The sequence below is a fragment of the Onychomys torridus genome, chromosome 8 (genome assembly GCF_903995425.1).
Source record: "Onychomys torridus chromosome 8, mOncTor1.1, whole genome shotgun sequence".
NCBI lineage: Eukaryota > Metazoa > Chordata > Mammalia > Rodentia > Cricetidae > Onychomys > Onychomys torridus.
Genome location: NC_050450.1, coordinates 34,502,963 through 34,517,187, shown reverse-complemented (window position 1 = coordinate 34,517,187; position 14,225 = coordinate 34,502,963). Strand labels below are relative to the sequence as shown.

Sequence of the window (14,225 nt, the reverse complement as noted above, 5' to 3'; positions counted from 1 at the left end):
GTACAATCCCTTTGAACACCTTTGAGATCTGACCATTTGGCCCCAACGCTTTCTAATAAAAACTTGCAGATAAATTTTAAGCCTTTAGAGTTTGGGCAAGGAGATGTCACATCTGGAGCTGAATCCTCATTCTGAATTTACTCATGTTGAGTCCTACAGATGTGAGCCCTGCCCTGAGGGACTGTTGTGTTGTGGAAGACACTAGGCGAGGCCAGGTACATTTAGGTTTAAAAGGAAATATGAGTCTGCAGAGGGCTCTTGTGGCTTGATTTCTTAGCTTTGCTCTAGAGCCACCCCAGGTGAAAACAGGCCCCATGTTGGGAAACTTCAATGTCTGCCTTCCACCAGCAGGAATGAAGGTAGAATCAGGCCTACCCATGCCAGGGTTTAATCTAGCTCTGCTGCCTTCTGTCTGAGAAGCTTTGGGAAAGGCATAGATTAGGTCTCCTGGAGCCAAGGGTTCTGATCCCAGTTCTTGTTCTGTCTGGTCTCACTTCCTGAAGAGATTAAGCTTCTTCCTGTGTGTCAGTCAGTCCCTGTGCCAGTACAATGAGACCGGTTGGTGGTTGAGTTTTGGGATTTAGCCTTGTCTATGCTAAATAAGTCTTCTATTACTAGCTCTACCCCAACTTCTCTGTTTTGCTTTTTTGTTTGTTTGGTTGGTTGGTTTCTCGAGACAGGGTTTCTCTGTGTAGCTTTGCGCCTTTCCTGGAACTCGCTTGGTAGACCAGGCTGGCCTCGAACTCACAGAGATCCGCCTGGCTCTGCCTCCCGAGTGCTGGGATTAAAGGCTTGCGCCACCACCGCCCAGCTCTGTTTTGCTTTTTAAAGGTAGACTTAGGATCCTCTTGCCTTTGCATCAGGAATACTTGGGAGTCTAGGCCTACGCAGCCAGGCTTGGCCTGGTCCTGTGTCCAGTGCAGGAAAGATAGATGAGGTCGACAGCAGCCTCCCTTCCACATGTCCTGGGCTTTGGTCAGGAGATGTCTGCACTCTAATATTAGGTCTCAGGAAGGCCATCCCTAGGCAGTAGCCCTCTGCCACCCAGCCCAATTTGGAGCAGTAGATGTCTTCTGAGCTGTAGAAAGGACCCTGTAGTGGGAATCCAGCCATCTGGTCCTCTGCATCATCTATTCTGTGTGACCTTGGATAAGCCACTTTGCTTTTCAGGCATCAATTGCTTGAAGTATACAGTTGGTTGGAGACAGGGGAGAGGCCTGATCCTGCTGGCTGGGCTTTCTTCTGGAGGCCAAGACCCTGTGGTAACACTATTAGAAACAAACGCAGCTACTGGCCCCAGGTGCACATGGAAGCCTTGCACCCCACTGGTACATCAGCCCTGGCCCTGCCTGTGGCATCTCACGTGCTCTATTTGCTTCCTTTGCAGCAGCTGCAGGTGGTACCCCTTTTCGGCGACATGCAGATAGAGCTGGCCAGATACATTAAGACCAGTGCTCACTATGAAGAAAACAAGTCCAAGTGAGTGCCTGCCGTAATGTCTCTCGGCTCCTGTGAGGATGCCCAGCCTGGGCAGGGAGCGGAGGGACCACTTCAGTCCCTCCTCCCTCCCCAGAGCCCTGGGCAGGTGGATTCCCGCAGAACGTCAGTAGGAGGAGTGGAATAGCGAGGGTGCTCTGAGCCCTTTTGCACCAGCCCTTTGCTGCCAGGCTCTAAAGGGCTTAGAGCATAGCCACGCCCCTTGTCCTGCTCTGCGGTAACCCCTCCCCTCAGTGGGACAGCAGGAGTCTACTGACGGTAACAGTCATCACCCTGGCTCAGGTTTCGTCTTGGCTCAGGTTTTGTGGCTATGCAGTAAGTACATGGTTAGCAGTGTGGCCTGGATGGTTCCAGCTGTGACAGGGGTTGGCAGCCTCCCCTTGTGTCATCTAATAAACCAGAGTTCTAGGAAATCTATGCTAAGGCCTGGGAGTGAGTCAGTGGCTCCCAGAAGGGTTTTTTTTTTGGGGGGGGGGGTAGTTTTCTGACTCCAGTCTTGGTCCTTCTGATCTCAGAAGATATTATAAGATGGTCTATCTACATGCATATTGCCTACAACTAAGAGACTGTGGCCTGTCCATGTAGATCAGAGCTGGCCACCCTTTGGTCAGTGTCTTTCTTAGTTTTGCAGTGTGGGTGATTGAACTGAAGGTCTTGCACAGCCTCCCTTCTCTTTTTACTTTTCATTCAGAGTTAGAGTCTTGTTAAGTTGAACTCAATCTGTAGCCCAGGGATACCTTGAATTTGTGATCCCCTTACCTCAGCCACTCTTAGTAGCTGGGATTAAAATGATACCAGCAGAGCCCGTGGATGGTACAAACACCTGGAATCCCAGGAGTTGGGATGTGGAGTCAGGAGGATCAGGAGTTCAAGAGCAGCCTCAGCTACATTAGACCCTATCTCAAAAAAAAAAACAAAAAAACAAACAAAAACAAAACAACAACTAGGATACCTGCAGAGGGGTCCTCGACCTACAACCTACATCTACCTGGAGACCCAAATAGTCCTTAGGGGAAATTCAGACTGTGTCTGGCAGTCTTAGAGGAAGAGACTTGTTGGGCAAGATATTAGCTTGTAACCAGGCAGAAAGTAAGAGGTCTGAGTGACTGTGTCTCCTCTACAAGTAGCTCAAAAACCAGCCATCTGAGTCAGAGGAGGGCATCACCACTCATACTCCTGAGAATCCCTTTGCATCTTCTTTCGAATCTAAGTTCTGTCCAAACCCTTCGCCTGCCTGCTGGCTTCCCATTCTCTTGGTCTGTCTACTGAGCCACCAGTTCTGGACAGAGGGAGAGGGGCAGAGAGTGAGGGCTTTTGTTCATTTATATCCTCTCCAGTTCAGGAAGGTTTTCCTAATGGCGTCTTTCAAAAGAATGGAAGAGAGAGAGGACAGGAGAGGAGGGAGGAGACTGGGAAGAGAAAAGGAAGGAAGATGTGGGGAGGAGGCTCCAGCCACGCCTCTCAGAATGATAGGAAGTCTCTCAGCATGGGTACAATCATGTCACCAGGTCTTTGGGGGAAAGGCAGGGAAGTTGCCTGTCCCAGTTTTGCTCGGCTTCGATTCTAGCCTTTTGTGGCCATAGAGAGGCTATGGTCTTGGGCCTCACTCTCTCACTTAACTGGTAAGTATTGTCCACTAGTGTCCAGAGACACCTGTGGTAGGATCTGGAGACGGCAGAGACCGGACTCTCCTTTCTAGTCATGGTGCCTGCAGAGATGGCTCTGGGACTTAGACGGCCACTTGACCTTTTGGTTCCACCCAGGGGAGCCAACTCTGTTGTCTGAGGACCAGGAACAGCTAGTGTGCAGAAGGAGCCTATCCCACGCAGGTGCCTGCAGCCGGGACCCACCCAAATCCTGTGGTTTTCTCCCCAGATGGACATGCACTCAGAGCAGCATCAGCCCCCAGTACAACATCTGCGAGCAGATGGTTCAGATCCGGGATGACCACATCCGTTTCATCTCTGAGCTGGCTCGCTACAGCAACAGCGAGGTGAGTTCTGTGGCTGGTCCAGGGCCAGCAGAGTACAAGAAGGCCGAGGAAGAGCAGGCAACATGGGATGGGGGTGGGCACACTGCCAGAGGCAGAGGGTGTGCTTGCTGGAAGCAGTTCAGAGTCAGACTTGGACTCTGGGTCTCGATCCCTTCATCTGCAAAATGGATGGAATGCTAACAGTGCCTGAGGAGGATGGGGTGGCAGGGAGTCGTGATGGAAAGAGGATTGTTCGCAGGTACAGAGGTACAGTCAGGTAAGAGTTTCCTTTCTTCCTTTTCCTTGGGGTATCTCTACTTTTACTAAATAGCAAGAAAATAAGAAAAATACAGGTTTAAACTAGCCAAGTAGGAGGAATCACTTACAATGTTCTGTCACACAGTAGACGGACAATGGTTGTTGATGATTACGATTCTCAACATGAAGAAATGACATCAGAGGTGATAGATGGGCACATCTGTTCTTCACATATTGTATACATGTGTTGAATCTTCACACTGTGTGCCATAGATATCTACAGTTATGGTGTCAAATTAAAGAGAATCCAGACATGTTTTAAATAGAGGTAATGATAGCATTTACCTTGAAAGGTTAGCTGAGACAACTAACAGGGTACCTGGCATGTGTGTTGTGTCTTGGATACAGTAAAGGCCCAGTAACTGTTCATTACAGCTGCACAAGATTCATCCCATCTCCACCAAGAGGCACAGTTCTGGACACTCCTGCTCTTAACACCATCTCAAAATGCATAACTATAGAGTAGTCTATGATCATTTCAAAAATATCATAAATGAAATTAGAGAAGAAAAAAGCCATAAGGGTCAGGGAAGGTGGCTCAGTGGGGGTCAAACACATGTTGTGCACGCATGAAGAACAGCTGAATTTGGATTCCCAGAACTCACATAAAGCCAGGAGTGGTAGCACAGTATACGTCTGTCTGTCTGCAATAGCAGAGCTTCTACAGCAAAATAGGAAGCTTGTGGACCAACTACCTGGTGAATGCAATGGCAAACAGCCAAGAGACCCTGTCTCAGAGAAACTGACACCCACAGTGGTCTGCATGTGTGTGCACCATAAAGATCTCTTGTGATACCAATGATTGTGATTTGAGTTTTTTAAATAGAAGAATGGGATCAGTTCACAGACTTAAGAAATTAGATATACAAAAGGAGAGAAAAACAATCCCACAGACTGCTGCCATTTCAGAACTAACTTTTATGGTCATATATCTTTGTGGGTCCCTTCCCATAGATACCTTTCTCACAGATACGTAAGATGTGCTGTTTAAGCCCTCATGGGTCCTGAATCTGCGCTCCCACATGTGAAAGAAACCACATTTGCTTACTGGCTCCACTGTGCGGCCAATGGCCATAGTGATCATCTGTTTCTAAACCCCAGCTCAGGAAGTACCAGTGATCATAACCCAGCTCATTTGAAATAGGGTCAGTCTGACAAATACAGCCAGTGTGGTCAGTAACTTCGGAGCCCACAAGGACCAGGTCAAGTCCAGACCCATAGCTTTGTTAGCAAATGTGCTGGTCAGCTGACATAAGCAGGAAAATCGTCTGTCCTGAATCCTGAAGCCAGAATTCCTGATCACGTGTCTGTACCATCTGAGACTAATTCTGGCCAAAGATAATTTTTTATTACAATTACCTCTTGGTATTCATGTGTGATTGCTACAGGATATACTACTGACACCAGAGTTTACAGATGCCCCAGTCCCTTGTGAAAGTCATTTTTTTATATAAACCTATTTGCATACTTAAACATATTATAAATTGTCTCTATTTTTATAAGACCTAATACAATGTGCAAATGCCATATATTCTAGTTTCACCTCTGTTACTATGATAAAATATTCTTGAGAAAAGATGATTTAAAGAATAAAGATTTTTATTTTAGTTCACAATTCCAGGTTATAGCCCATCACTTTGAGGAAGCCACAGAGGTAAGAGCTTGAGACAGCTTTTCACATCACATCCACAGTTAAGAGGAGAAAGAAATGAATGCATGCTTGCTCTCTGGCTTGCTTGCTTATGCTCAGCTCAATCTCTCCACTCATACACAATTCAGTACCTCCTGTTGAGGGAATGATGCCACCAACTGTAGGCTGGATCTTCCCATATCCATTAACTTAATTAAGATGATCCCCCTGGACATACCTACAAAACTGGCCCAATGTAGACAATCTCCCATTGAGGCACCCTCCTAAGGTGACTCTAGGTTGTGCCAAGTTGACAAAGGAAACTAACCATCACATCGTAAGTAGTTGTTTTGCTGTATTTGGGGGATAATATCAAGATCATATGATATAGATAAAGCATTTCCCCCAAGTATTTCCCATCTACCATTGCATGAATTTGTTGGATGCAGACTACCTCAGACACATAGGGCCAAATGAACATGCTATGTACATATATGTTATCAGTTTTCATGACTTTCACTAGTAATGTTCTACAAAATGCCATAAACTCTGAATTCAAAAATTGTGAGGCATTGCCCACAGAGAAATTCAGAATTCCCGTGAGCCTCTTGCCAGTGTTTTTATCAACACAGAATCTGGTTTTATCTCCATTTTTGCCTAAAGATACCTTTGTGACATTTTTTTGTTGATTCACTGACATTATCTGAGGGCCAACAGCAACATGACTTCTGTTTGAACGACATGTTTCTAAACATGTCTGCCCCAGCTTTCCTGCAGGTAGTGTAACACTGCATAGGACAGTGGTTCTCAGCATGTGGGTCACAACCCCTCTAGGGAGTCAAATAATCCTTTCACAGGGGTCACCAAAAACCATCAGAGAATAGATATTTACATTACAATTCATAACAGTAGCAAAATTATATGTATCAAGTAGCAACAAAAATGATTTTATAGTTGGGGGTCACCACATGAGGATCTGTATTACAGGGTCACAGTGTTGGAAAGGTTGAGAACCACTGGCCTAGCACATCGGCCCTGTTTGAAATTGTTAATTAAAAGAACAAAAATGTGGCCTTTTCTCTTTTCTGCTCTCTCTCCTTCCATCTGTTCTCTCTCTCTCTCTCTCTCTCTCTCTCTCTCTCTCTCTCTCCCTCTCTCTCCCTCCCTCCCTCTCTCTCTCTCTCTCCCTCTCTCCCAATAAAGCTCTAGAAAGGTTAAAAAAAAAAAGAACAAAAATATGGGCATCGTGACACTGTTTAGGCTACAGAGAAGATGTTGGCTTGCAATACGAGAGCAGAACCAAAAAGGCAGAGGCCTCTACTCAGCTGGGGACATGCAGGGGTCTGCAGGGGATGGAAACATTGCTACAAGTGTTAATTTGGGAAATTACAAATAGACAGTAGTGATGAAACAAACTACAATGATAGTGTCCATCATTAATGACACCTGTATATATTCATGTGAAATATGTGTATGTATGTATGTGTGTGTGTGTGTGTGTATCATGTGGATACATCCATACTTATGGTGTGGGTCGAGTATTACACATACAGACATTTGTGTCAGATCTTTTCAATCATTGCATTGTAGCTAGTCAATGAGCTGTGACATCATTTTAGGGATTTGTGATTAGCACTGTACGTAAAGTAGACCACGAAACCAGGAGTCCTATGAAGTCACAGTGTTGTGTGAAAGTCTTTGCTTGCATACATACCTATATCACTGCAAAGAAGAGATCTGGGTCACGGACTAGTCTGAACCTCCTATTGTGAATATAGCCTTTGCTCTAAGACTGTAGGGTGAGGCTAAGCAGGGATCGAAAATGACACCTCCTGAATCAGAACCCTCGGCCACTTACAAGACATGTGGCCTTCAGCAAGACAACTGTCAAAGCCAAGTTGATCTAGCAAAGGGAGCATAACAGTTGCACAGTTTTTACAGGGGAATTTGAGGAGCAATGCTCAAGAGCCTCAGACACATGGACCGTGAAGTGAATATGAAATTCCGTGTTCCTCAGGTGGTGACAGGCTCAGGGCTGGACAGCCAGAAGTCGGATGAAGAGTACCGGGAGCTTTTTGACCTGGCCCTTCGAGGCCTGCAGCTTCTATCCAAGTGGAGTGCCCATGTCATGGAGGTGGTAGGTGTCCTGAGGTGCTAGCCCTCACACTGACCTGGTTCACATGGCATCTGCCTTTCAACATTTAATTCATATACCACGCCTCATACCCAACCGAAACCTACATTTTTAAGTATGTTCATGGAATTGTATGACCTTAAATTAAGAATATTTTCGTCACTTTAAAAAAAAAAAAAAAACAACCATACCTGGGACAAGAGAGATGGCGAGGACCCAGCACTGACATTAGGTGGCTCACAGCCTCTTGTAACTCCAGCACAGGTGAACTGATGCCTCTGGCTCCTGTGAGCACTCACACATACATGCACATCCCCACAAACAGATACACACGCACACAAACATCATTAAAGATAAACTTTAAAAACATTCTTAAAAACCCACATCTATCACCCCGTCCCTTCAGCCCTGTGTATTCTACTTACAAGCACATCCCCACAAACAGGTACACACGCACATAAGCATCATTAAAAATAAACCTTAAACACATTTTTAAAAACCCACGTCTATCGCCTCATTTTGCTTACCACTCTTCCCTTGGCGGGCATTGGCTGGTCCTTCTCTCCCCAGTACTCTTGGAAGCTGGTTCACCCCACAGACAAGTTCTGCAACAAGGACTGCCCGGGAACAGCAGAAGAGTATGAACGAGCCACGCGCTACAATTACACCAGCGAGGAGAAGTTTGCCTTTGTGGAGGTGGGTGCCAAGCCCTCCCCACCCACCTACCCCCAGACTGCTGCTCCCTGTGGTTCCTGAGTTGTTCTGATCACCCCACAATGGTGTCATTTTAACTTGCTGCCCTCTTCTGACTTTTCCCATCCAGGCTGTTCTCTGTCAAAAGTTACTAAGAAATGATGAGGGATGCAGCTAGTTTAAAGTTCCAACATTGACCCTGGAGGGTTCCTGAGGCCTCGCCTCTAGTGGAGGAGCAGTTGCTGGTTACTGGGGTCCGAAGAGTCGTTTTTCTTTAGGAGTGTGGCCATTGGTTGGTGCCCCGTGCCCCAGGGGATGACTCCATGCCCATGTGTGTATGGGCAGCACTGATCGGACTCACTGGGTTAACACATAATTAATAAGTGCTTATGAAAGGAGGCTATGAAATTGGAAGGGAGGTGTGATCAGGGGTCCTGAGCCAGGCCAGAGTGGGGAGGGAGGATGGGTAGGGTCAAGATATAATATATATGTGTGTGACATTTTCTAAGGATACATTTTTAAAATATATGGTGAGGACTGGCAAGGTGATTGGATGGGTGAGAGCAGTGACTATAAACATGTGAGGACCTGAGTTCGGATCCCCAGCACCCACATAATAAAGTAGAACCTGGTTACACCCTTCACCCAAGGGCTGTGGGGATAGAGACAGGATAGCTGAGCTACAACCCCAACCCACTTTTGCTTTGGTTTTTTGTTAGTTTTTGTTGAGACAGAGTCTCACTAAGTTGCCCTTGAACTCACTTGATAGCCGAGGCCGGTCTGCAGGCTTGTCCTGTCAAGCCTGGCTGAGTTTTAACTTTTTACTGGGGCACTCACACTGTAAATGTTCCTTTAACAGCCACACCAAGGGGGATTTCACATTATCACCAAGTCTCCCTGAGGGTCCCATTGTTCTGTGCCCTCAGAGGCCTTGGTGGTGGCCATCTCACTAATGATCTTGGCCATTCTAATGGTCATAGAGGTGAGTCTCATTAACCTTGTTGCTCTTATTTCCCAGAGTCTAATACCAAGTATCTTTTCACGTACATATTGGCCATTCTTCTCTCATCCTGTGTGTTCTACCAAAGTCTTTGCCCATTTTTAGAGGCTGCATTTGTGCCTTCTCATTAGTAAACTCTGAGAATTCTTTCTGTATCCTCATCACATGACTTGGATCTTGCATGTGTTGCTTCTGTACTTGATAACTTTGCCTCTTTGGATTTTTGGCAATGACTTCTGAGGAACACTGGTTTTGTATTTTGTTAGTCCAATTTTTTTTTTTTTACCTTATCATTTTACGGTATGTGAATGGGGGATTCTAGCTAAGAAATCTTTACCTAGTCTTAAGTTGCAAAGATATTTTCCCCTCAGCCTTGCCTACTCTATGTTTAGAAATATTCCGACCCCTTTTTTATCCATTTGTCTCAGCGTTTTAATTATGTGTTTGTGTGTGAGAGAGAATGTGCATGTGAGTGTGTAAGGAGGCCAGAGGCATCAAGTGCCCTTGGGCTGGAGTTACAGGCAATTGTAAGTGGCCCAACAGGGATGTTGGGAACCGAACTTGGGTCTGCAAAAGCAGTTAATGCTCTTAACTGCTGCGCCAGCTCTCTAGCCCCTGTCTGAATGTTTTTTTAGTCTCACCAGGAGCCCAGACCTTTTAGAGTCTGACCACCTTTGAATGCCTTGCTTATTCTCTTCACAATATCTTATGGCAACAAAAGCATTCCACTCCTTCTGGGACCAGCCCCTCCCCTTCTGACCAGGTTTCTCACCCTGATTGCTAGTGTTTTTGTTGGTGGTGGTTTGTTTGGGGGTGTCTGGCTTTTTATTTTGCTCAATTTCTTTAGTTTTAGAGAAAGAAACAAGCCTGGGGTGCAAGCCCATCGCTCATTCCCTCACTCGTTCCTGTTCAACAGAAGGATCCATATAGGGGCTTTCAGTCAATGACAGTGGCCTGCTTCATAAAGCACAGTCTTGGTTTTATGCAAGATACAAGTATCGTTTTCTAAGTATCACTTATTTTCATGTGACACAGAATGGCTGTAAATACACAGGATGTCCACTGTGACCTGTCAGTATTTTGGACACAGTATGTAAAGCTCAGTGCAGCTAATCTGCACATCCATAACTTCTAATTATTATTGTTGTGAACGTTCGGAATCCTTTCTAGCAGCTCTTCCAAAATGTGCAGCTTCTTACGCAGTCCGGCTCTCCCAATGTGACGTAGCATTGGACATTGTCCTTCCTAGCCAACCACACTCCTGTTCACGTGAGCCATCGGCTCTCCACTACTGGCTGCTGTGTCCTTCCAGAACTCTGACAACCACTTTTATCCTTTCGTGTGTGTGTGTGTGTGTGTGTGTGTGTGTGTGTGTGTGTGTGTGTGATACATCATGTGCATGTGCAGTCCAGAGATTAACCTCACATGTCCTTCCTCAGGAGCTGTCCACCTTGCATTTTTTCCCCAATTAGACCAGGCTACCTAGGTGTTGAGCCCCAAGAACCCAACTTGCTCTGTCTCCCAATGCAGGAACTATCAGCACACTACCATGCTCTGCTTTTTTTTACGTGGGTTCTAGTGTTTGAACTTGGGTCTCATGCTTGCAATGCAAACATTTCACAACTGATCTGTCTCTCTCTTTCTCTCTCTCTCTCTCTCTCTCTCTCTCTCTCTCTCTCTCTCTCCCCTTCCCTCCAGCCCCTCTTTCTTTTTCATTTTAAGTTTTGTTCTGTGCCCGATATAACAGGGTGAGTTCTGTCATGCATATGGCGGAATTTCTTCTTTATGGCTGCATGGTCTTGCATTGTTCATATCTACCACAGTTTCTCTCTACTCACCATCAGTGACCACCCCAGTGACTCACCTGTCCTAGCTGTGCAACAGTTAACACTGGGTTCAAGTCTTTCTTCAGCATACTGGTTTCCCTCAGTCACACCCAGAAGTAGGATGGCTGAATCACGAGATACTTCCAGTTCTAGCTTCTCAGGAAAACCCCATCCTTTGCCTGTAATGCCCACTCACAGAGCATGGGAGTTCCCCTTTGTATAACTACTGATGCAGAGGGCAGAGCTCTGATCTGTGAGTATTTGGCACCATTTCTTACCTAGTCATGCCCCTGACAGTTTTAGAGGCACTAGCCTCACACTCTGGGTACCTCCAGTGGCCCTTCCCTGCAGCGTGGCGAAGTTCAGGGAGCAGATGGTGATAAGTGATATATAGCTAGGCTGACCCTTGCTCTATGCCCACCAGGTGATCGCCATGATCAAGGGCCTGCAGGTGCTCATGGGAAGGATGGAGAGTGTCTTCAACCAGGCCATCCGCAACACTATTTATGCGGCCCTGCAGGATTTCGCCCAGGTGACATTACGTGAGCCGCTGCGGCAAGCGGTGCGCAAGAAAAAGAATGTCCTTATCAGGTGGGTTCTTGGATGGCCCCATTCAGGGTACCTGCAGAACTCAGGGTTGCAGGGCTGGGAGAAGAGGGCCTTGTAGTTCAGCCAGCTTCCAGCATGGCTTTAAACACAGAGTCCCTCTGGCAGTGGACATTTGTGATAAGCCAAGCTTCTGTGCAGAACTTGAATGCAAAGCTGCTGCTGTCTAAAACGTGAATTATTCAAATGAGTTCTCTGAGTGTCAGCCCCTTGTTTGTAAAATGGGTTCATGGTGCCCACTGTGTAACCATGGCAGTGGAATGATGAAATGAGATCATCCATGTGTAGACTTCAGCACACATGGTGTAGCGGGAACAGGCTATAAATATAAGCTCTTTTAAAAACTTGATCCATGTAGTTAGTGATGCTAATGAGATGTTCCTGTAGCTTGCTCCTACTCTCCTCATGCCCAGGTCCTGTGCTCCTGTCCCCCACATGGCTCAGAGCTGAGTTCTTAGGCCACCAAAGCCACAGGAGCTACTTGGTCAAAGCACCTTAACACCACTAACAGCATCCCTGAGTGGGTCCAGAAATGAATGTGCATCCCAAACACTTAGACCTCTAATGCAGGAGATGCTGAGACATTCTGGGGCCTGGAAATAGCCTTTCCGACACCTGAGCTAAGTCCCCGTTCCTCCTTCCCCAGTGTCCTGCAGGCAATTCGCAAGACCATCTGTGACTGGGAGGGGGGCCGAGAGCCCCCCAATGACCCATGTTTAAGAGGGGAAAAGGACCCCAAAGGCGGCTTTGACATCAAGGTGCCCCGCCGTGCTGTGGGACCGTCCAGCACACAGGTAAGCGGTTCTGGGGCAGCCTGGCTTCTCTGACTCCAGGCCAGTTGGACCAAATAAGGGCAACATGCTGAACCATGGGGTAGTGGGATGGGGATCCTTGTGAGGAAGGGCAGGACTAAGCAGCTGCTCTGGGTTTTTCCTGATGTCTTGTTTTGATATAAAAGGAAGACCACTGGTCTAAGATTCAGGAGACCTGGGTTCTAGTCCTAGACACCTGTGTGACCTTGGGCATGTTACACGGTCTCTCTGTGCCTCAGTTGTCTAGTCTGAGCAGTGGGGGCAGCACATATCTGCCTACCTAGCCATCTCCAAGCCCTGCAAAGCTCACATTCTGCAGTGCAGGAGGGGTCCAACATGGAGTCCATGCACATCAGTCTATGTATTTTAGTGACCACAGCCCCCTCGCCTACAGTGGCATCCCAGCCTGAGAACTTCAGTTCTATCTCTGACTTGCTGTATGTTCCTGGGCAAGCATCTTAACCTCTCAGCTCTGCTTATCTTCTGAAAATGAAAACTTTGGATGAGATCATGTTGCCAACAAAAATACTTTCCTAATTTTTCCAGCCCTTTCCAGAGACAACCCACAAGCTTGGCAGGCCTCCTCCCCTTAGAGACAGTCTGGTTCTCAGAAATACCCTGAGTTCCCAGCTGGAACTTCCTCAATGAGATGATGTCTGTGTTCATCCATGGCAGTCTTAAAATTACATGGAGGGAAAAAGAGTGAATCACAGAGTTAAGTCCTTACTGCCAATGTAGGAAAAGGTATTTCCCGGTCTACTTTCTGTGGTATTTGAAAACAGATGTGTCTTACTGTAACTGTCAGGGTCTTGCAGGCTCCAGAAGCCCCAAGCTGGAAGCTTCTCCTTATAGGACCTTTCAAGCCCGTCTCTGCTCTGGATCACCTGCAGCGGGCCATCTGAGGCCCTTTCTGCCCCCTCCTTCTGTGTGTGTCCGTGTCTGGGCAGGGCTGGGGCTGAGCAGGGGCAGGTGAGTGTCTAGCAGGGTTCTCATCACTTCTGTTAGCCTCGCAGTTTCCAGGGACCAGTGTGCACACAGACTGTCTTCTGCATGTGGGACAACACCCCAAAGAAGCCTTTATAGCTCTGAAATATTTGGAGGTTAGAAAGCTTTCTAACTCCGAGTGCCCTGGTATAGCTGAATGGCTCTCAGGCACTTCTCTCAGTCCTGAGAGGTAGATGAAGACAAGATCTGAGAGAAGCAAGGAGAGAAAGATGTAGGGCTTATAGACACCGAGAAGACAGAAGAGAGAGGGCATGCATCTTTGTGGATATTTGAGAACCGCAAGTCGGTCAGTTACCAAAAGCTAAACCCCACCCCCAGGTGCCACTAGAGTAGATTGATAGCACAGACATGTTTAGTTGACTCCTAGACAGCCCCAGAGCTGGAAGAGTGCTGAGAGGTAAACTCACCCTTCCCCCAACACAGATGGGGAAACTGAGGTCCAGAAAGGGGAAGTGACTTGTCCAAGTCACAAGATGTGTGCCAGGTAGAAGTGGGACAAGAACCCAGGTCTCCTGATGTACCCCTCCCCCCCAGGGCTCCATGGCAGCCCTCGGAAGGCAGCAGATGTAGGCATCCCATGGAGTTGGGCAGTAGCCTGTCCTGGTAGATTAAATGCCTGTTGAACTAATACAGTTAGCTAGAGAATTGACACTGTTCAGAGTGACCCCACTTTTCTAGTGGTTAGAGCTGGGTGTGAGTCCAGTCACCACAGCCCCCTTTCTTTGGGGGAAC

General features: G+C 47.0%; 1 protein-coding gene across 6 annotated transcripts in view; it reads left to right on the top strand.

The window, feature by feature from the left end:
• Cyfip2 (cytoplasmic FMR1 interacting protein 2) overlaps nt 1–14,225 on the top strand; it is a 119,935-nt gene that overhangs the window by 39,769 nt on the left and 65,941 nt on the right. For all 6 annotated transcript variants that reach the window (XM_036194975.1, XM_036194974.1, XM_036194976.1 and 3 more), the window contains exons 10-15: nt 1,388–1,479; nt 3,373–3,490; nt 7,435–7,554; nt 8,122–8,247; nt 11,495–11,661; nt 12,323–12,470. In XM_036194975.1, the coding sequence (XP_036050868.1) occupies nt 1,388–1,479; nt 3,373–3,490; nt 7,435–7,554; nt 8,122–8,247; nt 11,495–11,661; nt 12,323–12,470 (771 nt within the window). The remainder of the gene's footprint in view (nt 1–1,387; nt 1,480–3,372; nt 3,491–7,434; nt 7,555–8,121; nt 8,248–11,494; nt 11,662–12,322; nt 12,471–14,225) is intronic.